The sequence below is a fragment of the Solanum lycopersicum genome, chromosome 8, assembly GCF_036512215.1.
Source record: "Solanum lycopersicum chromosome 8, SLM_r2.1".
Lineage (NCBI taxonomy): Eukaryota > Viridiplantae > Streptophyta > Magnoliopsida > Solanales > Solanaceae > Solanum > Solanum lycopersicum.
This window is the reverse complement of record NC_090807.1, coordinates 3537881-3550562: the sequence shown is the minus strand read 5'-3', so window position 1 is coordinate 3550562 and position 12682 is coordinate 3537881. Positions and strand designations below refer to the sequence as shown.

General features: G+C 32.8%; 2 protein-coding genes across 2 annotated transcripts; both read right to left on the bottom strand.

Moving 5' to 3' along the window:
* Window positions 1–2490: 2490 nt before the first annotated feature.
* On the bottom strand, window positions 2491–4872 carry LOC101260252 (nucleoside diphosphate kinase 3). Its single transcript, XM_004244587.5, has 7 exons — window positions 4713–4872; window positions 3858–3992; window positions 3657–3694; window positions 3341–3391; window positions 3070–3237; window positions 2877–2989; window positions 2491–2789 (listed from the first exon to the last, which is right to left on the bottom strand). Exons 1-7 carry the CDS (start codon window positions 4786–4788, stop codon window positions 2666–2668), a joined length of 705 nt encoding a protein of 234 aa, XP_004244635.1. The 5' UTR covers window positions 4789–4872; the 3' UTR covers window positions 2491–2665.
* Window positions 4873–5986: 1114 nt separating this feature from the next.
* On the bottom strand, window positions 5987–10800 carry LOC101259769 (uncharacterized). Its single transcript, NM_001322505.1, has 3 exons — window positions 10628–10800; window positions 7176–7336; window positions 5987–6297 (listed from the first exon to the last, which is right to left on the bottom strand). Exons 1-3 carry the CDS (start codon window positions 10695–10697, stop codon window positions 6280–6282), a joined length of 249 nt encoding a protein of 82 aa, NP_001309434.1. The 5' UTR covers window positions 10698–10800; the 3' UTR covers window positions 5987–6279.
* Window positions 10801–12682: the final 1882 nt, after the last annotated feature.

The following is a 12682-nucleotide window of genomic DNA, read 5'->3' as shown; positions in this document are numbered from 1 at the left end:
TTTCTCCAATACACTCTATCCCTCCGTAAAAAAACTCTTTGATTTTAAAAAAAGTGTTTTAATACATCTAAATTATTACTTTATCTATTATCTTAATTTTATTCAGTATATTTTATAATATGGTAAGTTACTTCAAATTACAAATATATGAGCGCATGTAAAAGCGAAAATTGTTCAATTTATTGAAACATGTTTATTTATCAATATAATGTATTGCGAGACAATAAAATAGTCACATCAAAGGCAAAGAAGAGACCACCAATTTCATCCCCTAAATTTTTCCTGAACAAGTAGTAAAATATAACCTCTTTTTGGCTGTAATTTTTGAGTTACAATTTCAATAGAGAAGGCCAATGTCTTGGGTATAATTTTTACAAGGTATTATTTAATTTTTTTTTTCTTTTCTGGATTTTATTGTTTCTCATGCTAATATAATAGTGGTGGTAGTTACTTATAGTTATATTTAATTTACTTATATTTACTACATCTGTAGTTTTTCTTTTATTTACTCCATAACTCTTAATTTCAAGAGAAGTAAAAATTAATTTTATTTTTCGTTTAATTAATTTACAAGTCAACATCATCCAACATGCTTATATCAATTCAACATCCTTATATAAAAAAATTTACAATACCAATTAGCATACTTTAGTCGTGAAGTGTGTGAAAGTATATGCTAACAATAAGCAAGATTAACATAAAATATTAAACTATTTTACGAATGAAATACACAATAACAAAGTAAATATTGGGCTCGTGCGCACACGGGCAAAATTATCTAGTAGTTTAAGAGAAGTGTGAAACTATCACCTATCAGGCTTGATGAGCGGTTTGCAACACTGCATCCTTTTTTGCATGATCTGTGCACGTTACTTTCTTCAGAAGGTTGACCGCTTGTAGGTTTCGAGGGTCATCCATTACGAAAAGACCTTCTTCTGAGTGGATATGTGGAAGTACGCTATGATGATCCTCTAAATCTTTCCATTTCTAAGAAGTCCTCAAGTTCAATCTAATTTAGTTTAATTGTGTTTTAGTTGGGAATAACTTGTCTTTCTTTTGTTTATATGTATACTTGTCTTTTTGCAAGTGTTTGAAATTTGATTTTCATTGGGGTTTAGCCTCGTATACTATACATTCATAGAAAACCTATCATCCTGCATGACAAAAATTGAAATTGTGTCATCTATATTTTTGTCTGGATTAGAAATGTCACTGAACAAACTTGATTGACAAACACAGTTTATGTATTACTAATATAGCGTTTGTCGATTATTTGACAAACTCATCATACCACACCACAAAATTGAAAAGAACGCATTGAGTGGAAGCTCGGGCATTGAGAAGGAAGGGCACTTTCATAGGGGAAAGATCAGTGAGATTGACATTGTTTATGATCCATGAATCTCATATTACAAAATTGTATTCATTTTATGTGGCTAGTTTGTGTTATCTGGACTTTTCAAATTTAACGAACTAAAATATCTTAGTAGCTAATGAAGGAAAATTAATCGAGATACGTTAATAACAGTGAACAAGAGGGGATTAGGGGTTTGAAGAAAACAGACACGTACGCCTTGCTTAATGTTGCTATCTATATATTTAAACCTTCTTCCATTGGCAATTGATAATAATCTTAAATATAATAGTATTGCATTAGAAAGCTAATATGCATTGCTTAACCATGGTCTTAAACATAAATATCTTGCATTCATTCGATGGTTGTTGGCTTTTAAAAGGTGTAAATGGAAAATGAAGAGTTGCGACTTTTATTAAGAGTTGTGATTTTTATGAAGAGTTACGATTTTTATGAAAAATTGTGACTTTTATGAAAGGTTGTGAATGATTGTGAGTTTTCTAAAGGTTTGTGACCTTTTCGGTATGGCACAATATGAACATTTTCACACTATTCTTTGTTTTCTATAAATTGAGAGATTTCCTCTCATTGTAAAAGAACGAATTATGTAGACTTCTTCTACTATTACTAGTATTTTACTGTCATTAAGTGGTTCGCTGACATCGTGATTTTAGGCAGCGATACACTGGTGAATAAGATCGTTCTATCCCGAGAGAATATATTTCATTAACCTCGGATACTTGAGGGAATTAATTTCCTTAAAGTGACACTGTACACTCAGTGGGCTCAATTTTCTTCTTTAAGAAAAAATATTTTGTATTATTGTTTCTAATTTGTTTCTAAGTCTATTTTCACTACTAGTTTCAATTTTCCAGTTGTGAAAATGCTATTCAAACTTTGTTGTTCATACCAAATTCTTGAAAGTTTTGTTTAAGTATCTCAGGGATACAATTGAACAAACAATGGTTTGATGTGACATAGAATACAAACAAGTTTTCCAAACAATCTTCCCAGCTTTTACTAAGATTTTCGGCTGGAAAGAGAGTCATTGTCAATACTTTGAACGAGGAGGAAGAACATCTTCTCTCTTCGACTATTCAAATATCCGAGACTGCTAGTCAATTTGGTGACACTGGTTCAGCAACAGTTCAGTACATTTGATTATTTGAACCATATAAATAACAGTTTGCTAAAGGTTACATTGCTACTCTAAGGGAAATGGTCATCAGATTTATTTATTCAGATAATCAATACTTTCTGAGTATTCATTCGGAGTTAATCACAGTTCAAATTAAGAAAAACGATTTTTGTTCAGTTCACACCGTATATCCACTTCTCCGCGTTGCTTGTGTATCTAACCAACTCTTCTGGTTTGAACCATAGTTTGATCTCGTCCTTGGCTGTCTCGGGTCCATCACTCCCATGGATAATGTTCCTGGAAAGCAACTCATCTTTTTCAGATTCAAACGTCTTAATCTTAAACGGAGCCTAACTATAGCATTAACAGAAGAAGTTTTGTTACCTTCCGACTACAACAGCTAAGTCACCTCTAATTGTTCCGGGTTCTGACTTTTGTGGATCTGTTGCTCCGATAAGCTTCCTTCCATATTTAATCACTCCTTCGCCTTCCCATACCTAGAATTCAATTATGAAGTATTTAAAGTGAAACTCTTTAGCAAACAAGTAAAGTTAGACTTAGCTAAATTCAATCTAACCATTGCTACGACAGGGCCAGAGCTAAGGAAACCACATAGACCATTAAAAAATGGTCTCTCTTTAAGGTCATGATAATGCTTTTGAGCAAAATCCTTAGATGGAACCACAATTTTGATCGCGACTAGCTTGAAACCCTTGCGCTCAAAACGTGAGAGGATTTCTGAAATCTGCAATTTGGAATGAAGCTTTCTTAGTCAATTCGACGGAGAACTCTACATCTGCATATCACGGATGCAAGAGGAACAAAGATAGTTCATGGAATTCACATACCAAGCCTCTTTGCACTCCGTCTGGCTTGATAGCAATGAAGGTGCGCTCCATCTTGTAGGAAAATGTGCCGTGTCAGTTGTAAATAAAGAATGCAAATACAGTCGGACCTCTTTATAACAATCATTTTCTATAATAACATTTCACTATAACAACCTAGTTTTCTTTGGAACCAACTATCATATTATGTTATATTATATATTTTCTATAACATCTCTATGTAGCAGCCAAAAAAAGGCGTCGTTATAAAGAGGTTTGACTGTAACGATTAATGCAAGATATAACACATGGATTCATAGGAAGAGCGAGAATAAGGTACCTCAGCAGCATGCGCTTCTTGCTCCTGGAGCATGTAAGCTATATGATAAAGACGGAGAAATAAAACGAAATTAGACTAGAGGTTCCTATTTCTTTTGTTAGTCATTGCATATAGAAAATTCAAATTTTCACCAAAGAGGCGCATTCGCAAAGGACAAAAAAGTTTAGCAGCAAAAATTCAACAGAGCTATAAGATACCAACCTGCTGCAGGAAGGGCAAGGATTCCTGAGATCCAACCTGTAGACGAATTCCGGGACTTAGTCCTACCATATGTAGCTAAAGAAGGCACAACTCCTCTCAAAGAAACTGTGGCTGCTGCAGCCGCTGCTCGTCCCCCTGCAAATAAGGAAAGCCAGACATATTGTGTCTAATGAGCAAAGCCAGGTCAGTTGTACTAGTTAAAAACAGAAATAGAGGCTGATCGAGTATATACAGACATTGAATCGGTTCGGTTTATGATTAGTGTAGTAATTTTTTCAACGAATTACACTACCCTGGCTCTACCCTCACTAGATCTCACACACACGTATATATATATATATATATATATATATAAACCAAGCTCGAAGATACACGAAAATTGAAATCAGTCTGTGAACAGACACATATATATATAGGTTAATAAATTTTTTCTAGAAATATATATCATGATCGAAAAGCTCAGTGCTTCCCCCAAGGCAGATCAAACACAACCACACTGAGTTCAAAGATGCACAAGCACTGAAATCAGTCTGAGACCACACACACATAGATAGATCAAGCACATCAATGGTGCTAAAGGCAGTTATATATAATAGAAAATAAACATCTAAGGTTTCAAAATCAACGCACAATTACACAAACCGAGCTCGATAATGCACGAGAATTTTGAAATCAGTCTGCACACAAACACATCAAAAATAAACCAAGCTGGAAATGCACATAGATTGAAAATCAGTCTATGCACCACACACACATAAATTGATTATATATAAATATATACATGAAAGATTAGACGAGGAAGCGAAGAAGGAAGAAACATTTGAGATTTAAGGAGGAATGGAACGAAAATTTTACCGGAAAAAGCACGAGAACTTGAAGTGAACAGAGACTTGGTAGCTCGTGAAGCAGATCTACAAATCTGAGAATTCATCTTTCAAACAAACAAAAATTCTGATTCGATATGTAAACAGATGAAGAAAAGTAAAAAGATGAAAGGAACGAATATGTTGATCAGTTGAGTGGAGCTTTTAAATTTGTTACAAGTATGGAACACGTGAGTGCACGCGCTGAGTGGGAGCGTGGTGGAAGAGACAGTTTGGGCTTTGGCTGGGTCAAAATCTGGGCCCGAAGTTCTTGGGCTGAACTAATGAATCTGATTCGTTGCTTGTGAAATTCGTATTATGTTTTTTTTTACTACATATTTTTAATTACTTTTAAAAAAAATTTAATTCAATTTATTGATCTTTATAATGATGAATATTCAAATTTTAATATTTAGTACACATTATGTCGAAATATTAGCTTTAATTAAAATTCAATTTATTGATCTTTATAATGATGAATATTCAAATTTTAATACTTAGTACACATTATGTCGAAATAGTAGTTTTAGTCGAAAGCGTAACAAATATGTTATATCGTGAAAAATTACATACAAACAAGTATCGAAATATTTATTAGATGTCTTAAGTTCGAGTTCGAAAAGAAATTAAAAATAAAATAAAATTAGATTATCAAGTAATCATTCTTATTCTTTGATTGTTCCTAAGTTAATTCTTTGGTTCTTTACATCATTATTATACCTTTACCTCTTTGATTTCTATTCTCGTTCTTTTGTTACATTGCACTTGTATTAAAATTTTATCGGTTTGTCAGTTTTAGAACGATTATCTTAAAAATATTACTTTCTGTGTCCCATTTTATATGACACGTTTTGATTTTCAATATTCAATTAAATCTATCTTTAATCGTAAATTTTTCATAGATCATTTAAACATTTTGAATTATCAATTATTGTGACTTATAGTACTTTTTACGTAGTTTATAAATATATAAATTTCATTTCCAAAAAATTGAAAATTCCATGTGCAAATTGTGAATGAATTTCTACAGATTCTCTGAGTGGATGATAGAAAATCTGATCATGCAATGTCTATAATAACTACCACTACTATGCTACAATCCCAGCAAAGTCGGAGTCGTCTATAAGTTCTCTCTATATTTGGACAACACAGTGCATAAAGCATCCCACGTTAGCAGGGTGTGGGGGAGGGTCGCACCCAGTGTGATGTACACAGCCTACACGAAGTTCTAGATATTTGACAGGACTAAAAGTTAGCATACAGTACTGTCTGCAAATAACAAATTTCTTTAGCCAGATGGTATGAGAAATCTGATCATGCAATGTCTGCAAATGGTTACATTCTGTACCAAAGAACAAAGCCTATCAATGTACACGACAGTTTACCAATCCAGGTGTGGATAACCATTCCGTGCATAACGAATTATTAACAATCATGTCACTGGTTTAAAGAAGTACAACAGCTAAAACATAAACACGAAAATGTAGTCAAACCAGTCACTTAACATGAGCGTGAAGTTGTGAGCTGTGTCTTCTCGCTGAAGGTAATTCGCTTTGAAGTTAGATGCAGCCACCCAACTGCCAAAAGGAAAAAACAATTAGACAGATGAAAGAATTGAAAGCATAACAAAAGAGGCAAATGCTACAATTCATTAGAATGTCATTTTGTTTTCCAGTCCATGTTCGAAAGGTTATTTTGATTCTCAGTTCATGTTTGGGATTTTTACACACGATTCTTCAAACACCTCTGGCTAGAAATTACTCAAACATGGTGCATTATCTGTCATATAACTAGGCTGGGATTCATTGCCTAAGCCTACATCTTATGTTCAGCATGTGCCGTGAGAGAGAGACACGTTTGACGGACAGCAAGTACACATCCTTTCCATGTTCTTCCAGTTACATATTTGCTTCCCTAGTAACAATCTCACTCAAAGAAGCCAATTAAATAGCACTCAAGGGCGTGGGCCGCGTGGTATAGTGGTTGATGAAGTGGGTCGACAATCATGAGGTCTCTTATTCAAATCTCAGCGAGGCAAAAAAACACTAGGTGATTTCTTCCAATTTGTCCATACCCCTTGGTGGACACAGACTTACCTGAGCAGAAATAAAATTCACAAGACAGGTAACTGCGAGAAAAATGTTACTACTACTGGTATGAACGGGGAAACAGGTACAGTGCACCAAGCCTATCCTGTCGGATAGCGAGACAACATTCAACTACCTACCAACCTTCTACCCTAATCTGAGCGACCTCCATAACGTCCTATTTAAGGTTGTCCTCGATAAGCTGAAGATGCACCATATCTTGTCTAATCACCTCTCCTTAATACTTCTTTGGCCTAACTCGAACCCGGGCATCACGGTGACCAAGGAAAAAAAAACTAAATAGGCAAAGGCCTCTAGCTAATACAAATTGCCTGTATGAGAATGTCAATAAGTTCAAGATTGTGTACCAGAATGGATTCAATTTCCTCCTGAGTAACTGGTGTTCTTTTTGGTTGATCAGAAGCCTTCCCTGCGACAGACATGCTAGGTGGGGACCTTGAGAAAAATGTTCGAGGAGTTTCTTCAGCTGATGGAGTTTTCTGATGTTGGGAATTCTGCGATGTGGTACCTGCAGGATAAAAGAATCTTCATGTGTTGTTTGAAAAAAAAAAGGAAAAGAAAGAAAGGTATACAAGTGTTTTTTTGGATGAAGATACATTCAGTTAAAAGCTAAACGCGTTAGTAAACAATAATCAATAAAACCCATTCTCCCTCTTAAACAAACCAAATTCACACTGTTTACTAGATCTCAAAAAGAACCAAAAAAAAAACAAGATAGTGATAAGCAAGCATGACAAGCATAGGACTGAGGCAGCACGAAAAAGAATATATGAAGTCCTAAACCCAGGATTGAAAAGATAAATTTAACAGAAAGAGGAATGATGTGATATGATTTAACACTATCACAATGGGTTATAGCAGTCAGTTGCACCAGTAAGCTCTTGGACCGACAGATATAAGGTGTTGATTTAACATATGGTCACTCAAATAATAGTTATTATTTCAGAAAACTCGTCCTTTTTCTTGATTGCAATCTTTTTCAACAGAAAAAGTGACTTTCTGGTATAATAATTATTAATTGAGTGACCATATGAGAAATTCGACTCTAGATATAAGTGGGGTGCACTTGGAATCTTGCTACAACGTATGAATTCACCATAGAACAATTTGGAATATGGCAGCTATAAGCAATTTGTGCTTTTTCCTGTTAATCCCCGCAATCTGTGAATTCACCATAGAACGTGAAATTGTTTATACAGTCTACAACTCCTTAGACTTACCACAAATTGGTGAATGATGCTACCTAAGATGTGGGACGAATAAAGCACAAAATGGACCTGCAGTCAATTAAGACCAACACAATGGTGATATAGGACAATAGATAGGGCAGGTTTGAAGGAGGATATTTTGAGAGTTGAGAGATAGTGTAAGTTATCACCCCTACAAGTTTCTCCCATGTAGTAATAGCCATTAATCTCCATCAGCATTCAAGGGCCATATTTAAGCTATTGATAAGGGAAACTACAAGTAAATATATGAAGCCAGAATACTACTTAAAAACAAGGACTAGATTGATGAGACTTACCATAATAATGGCATCAACAACATACCTATGGTAGTCTAACAAAGTGTGGTCTAGGGACGGTAGAGTGTACGAAGACCTTACTCTTACCTCAAAGGTAGAGAGGTTGTTTCAGATAGACCCTCGGCTCAAGAAAAAAACAGTCCAAAGCAGTCTAGAAAAGGAAGTAATCGAGGTACAAGAAACAACAAATAGTAACAAACTACAACACAATAACGATAGTCAAAGTACAAAAAGCAACAAATAGTAAAAAAAAAGACGAAGGATACAAACTAGAAGAGTAATACTGCGACTAATAATATGATGGTCAGCAAGCCAATGCACTCCTACCTACTACTCATCTACCCTAATTTGTGTTCATTTCCTCGGTAAGCTAAAACTTTGACATGTTTTGTCTAATCACCTCTCCCAAATATTTCTTCGCTCTACCTCTACTTCTCCTGAAACCATCCATAGCCAATATAATGAATTTATAATTTTTTCCAACATGAAAGCCTATTACTTGCCACAACCTATGAGTACTTGAAGTGTAACTTTATACAGCTTTCAAGAAAAACTCTTTTTTGGGGGTGTTTTTTATGCAGGATCTTCCAAAACCAAATACCGATCAGCCTTTAACTTGCAGATATAATGTGCTAATGTCCAATAACAAGATTTTCAAGGAGAGGACAAAATCGAAATGAGGGTATTCAAGACTGTTTAGGGGCTGGACAATATGTAATGAAGTGCAGAAACAGTGAGGAACGAGTAGAGAATCTAAAGAGCTATGAAAAGAAAAAAGAAGGAGAAAGGAGAAGAAGCAAGGAAGAGATCATGTATATTTCCAAAATATTTTTCATTCAAGTCTCCCCCAACATAGAGGGACATCAAATTCTACAAGCAAAACTTGCATAGAATACAACATCGACAGTAAATCTCTTGACAGTTTGAATGGTGAAACTCCAGTGAACTGCCTAATTAGAAGATCTGAGATTATAAACTAATGTGTTAACTGTTTGATAGCTTTTGGACTACCTTGAAGACCAACATCAAGTAGATGAATAGATATTGCTTGTCCAAGTCTCAAAGGATGCAGTACATTGGAAAAATCAAAAAGCCATCAAACTCATGCACAAACTAAATAACAAGAAAATCTTTTTTTTTTTAGAATGACAAGAAAAAGAAACATAATTGCCTATTCATATCTTAAAGAACATCTTAAAGGAAGAAACTTCCTCCCACATATTGAAATAAAGGGAATTTTCATATCAAGATGAAACAAAGAGAAAATAAAGATGACTCTCGACGTAATTGGGTATTCTAGTAACATGGCATAATTTCACAAACAAATAAACTTGCAGAGGAGTTGCTCCTAGTGAATACCGTAGGATCCCCAACTAGTACTTTCTCAACCAACTGCAACACATGTTTAGACACACTTTACAAACACTTTCAAAACTAGTTCATTCACCAAACAATCAAATCTAATAAATACTTATTACTCGAAGCAAAATTAAGGATCCTGAACCACCATCCCACCCCCACCCCATCTTTCTTACCGGCAACTCTTTCATGTAATATTACGTGACTGAAACAAAACACAACTATAAGTAAATAAAAAGCAACCAATCAATCAACTTCGCTTCAAACTAATTATCATTGACTACATTTACCATTCTAGTCTAAAACTGAAACATGGGAATTTTTCGAAAGAAAAGAATGAAGCAGGAAATAAAGATGATCCATTTTTGTTAAACTACTTGTAAATAAGTTTTTATTTCTAGTTTCTTTAACAGAAAGAACAAAATTTTAGCATTTTTGACTCTTCAAATATAATCTAGTATAACGAGGTATAAATTCCCAAAGGAATAAACTTGGTGAGGAATTGTTCCTAGCTAAATGTCCTAAATCCACAAATGAAACTTTCTAAACCAACCACAAACTCAAAACTAGAAACTTCTATGAACCATTTCAGAAGATCAAATTACTCATCACTCGAAGGAAAAATACTTAATCCTTAACCCCCAACCCCCAAAATCTCTTCTTTACAAGCTATCTTTTACAGTTTTATCATTTGATTGAAACTGAACATAAGTCATAACTACAACTAACCAAAAAAGGTATCAATCAATCAACTTTTCTTCATTTACAAACTAATTGGGGTCAACTAAACGAATCTTCTCTACCATTTAACTCTAAAACATAAGACAAAACCAAATTAGAAGAAAAAAAAATCAACCAAATCAAGAATTTCACCAACATATTGATAAATTCAGATAAAAATTACAGAACCCATACCAGAATGCTTTGAATGCCTCTGTGGAAACTTGATTCGTGGAATTCTCTTCATTGCCTGCGCTCCACCCATTGCTTTCTTCTTCGATTGTAAGAGGAAAAAAAAATCGAGAATTTCTAAAGCCGGAAAAGTATTAGGAATTCTTCAAATATGGCCCATTGCCGCAAAGTTATTAAGAAAATAAGGAAATATTTTATTTTTTAACTATCCACCAAACTTTGTTTTCTGTCTCGATACACTGGTACGAGCTATAAAACAAAGTAAGGTTGTATATTATATCATAATGTATCGTATTATAGTATAATATATTATTTTGATCGAACTTATAAATAGATTTATAAAGTTATTGAATTTTTTTTCACAAGTATTTCAATTATGTTATTTTCGTATTAAATTATTGAACCATCTATAATTTGTTCTTTTCATATATGTTGACTGATTTTGATAGACTTTTCTATTGTAAATATCTTCAATTGTGTTCGTATTGTAATGATTTTGATTAAAGGAACGAAGACAAACTATGTGTTATTCTCATTTGTTTTCTAATGGGTTCAAATGACTTTAAGTAAAAAACACAATTATTCTCGAATATTTTTATTATCAATTGAACTAATGAGTTCTGGAATAACGTATTTATCCTCTCTATTAATACCCTCACAAAATCTAGTTACACATCAACCAGCGGTGTTTAAAAGAAATAATTATGAGTGGTTTAATAATTCAATAGGAAAATAAGATAATTGAAATACCTGAGGGAAAAAATCGACAAATTTAGCAATCTTTTTATGTATTTGACCTATTATTTTCTATTGTTATATAATAATACAAGTTAACTTTAAATAATTAATCTAAAAAAAAGGAATACGGAACAGAGCTAATATAAAAAAATAAAATATAATATAGGGGAAATAGGGGTTTTAGTCCATGTATTATTTGCATATGCTAGTTTTAGTCTCTATGTTATTTGACTATGCATATTTAACCTTCAATTATTTAAAGGATGAGATTTTGATATTTGATGTTAACGAAACTTAACTATTAATTAAAATGATTATTCAAAGATATATAAATTAAAACAAAATAAAGAGTTGGTCATTGTAAATGATTGAATGATTATTTTAAATAAATAAATTTTGATTCAATTTGTTTATTTGCTCTATTTTTTATTCATTAGCAACTCATTCTTCCTTTCTTTTTCATGATGGTTACTAGTCAAGGCAAAACAAAAAAAAAACAATTAAATTTGAAAAGGTTTAATGGATGGACAGGCGTCTTAAGATTATTAATGATATTCTAACAATAATTTTGATCTTTAAAAAAATATAATATTTAATTTTTCAAGCATTTATCATTGACAGTAGATAAATGAAACTCTTTATCGTTATCTAATAATAAATTTAAACGATACGATATAATAAAATTTAAATATCTATCAAATAAATTGAATTAACAATACAATAAATCATCACGAATAACAATCATTCAAACAAGATTTAATAAAATTAGAACACTTACCAACATAAAACTCAAAAAACTACATAACAAATTACTAAATAATGGGAAACTCAATATATAGAGTATTACAGTTGAAAAAAAAAATTAAACAAATAAGGAATCTCATCATCTATCGAGAAATCGTAAAGCAATAATAAAATTATCTCCTATGATTTATAAGTCATAAATTTAAGTCGTGAAATAACTTATAATGTGTATATTGGATTGTAGATCGTCGTTTAAATCACATCTCTTGAGATACGATCATTATTAATACGACGAGATACTTTGTGTATCGAATTTTTATTTTTTCAAAAAAATGAATCTCATGATCTATCCATCATCTCTTGAATTTCTGGGCTCTCTATAATACTTTCTAAAGATGGTTTCCACTTAGAATCACTTGTATTATTTTCTTTTCTTCTTCTTTCCATTTCAATTTCTCCCAATAATTCCTCTAAATTTTTCCCTTCATTATGTTTCAATTGAACCAATAAACTTTCCAATTCTTCTTTACTCAAAACCATCTTCATTCTCATAATATTATTTTTCTCCACCACATT

Coding starts and splice junctions, on each gene's coding strand:
- LOC101260252 (XM_004244587.5), bottom strand. CDS start 4,788: ATGAATTCTCAGATTTGTAGATCTGCTTCACGAGCTACCAAGTCTCTG. Junction 3,695..3,857: donor CCTTGCCCTTCCTGCAGCAG/GTTGGTATCTTA, acceptor TTTATCATATAG/CTTACATGCTCCAGGAGCAA. Junction 3,392..3,656: donor AAGAAGCGCATGCTGCTGAG/GTACCTTATTCT, acceptor TTTTCCTACAAG/ATGGAGCGCACCTTCATTGC.
- LOC101259769 (NM_001322505.1), bottom strand. CDS start 10,697: ATGGGTGGAGCGCAGGCAATGAAGAGAATTCCACGAATCAAGTTTCCA. Junction 7,337..10,627: donor GAGGCATTCAAAGCATTCTG/GTATGGGTTCTG, acceptor TTTATCCTGCAG/GTACCACATCGCAGAATTCC.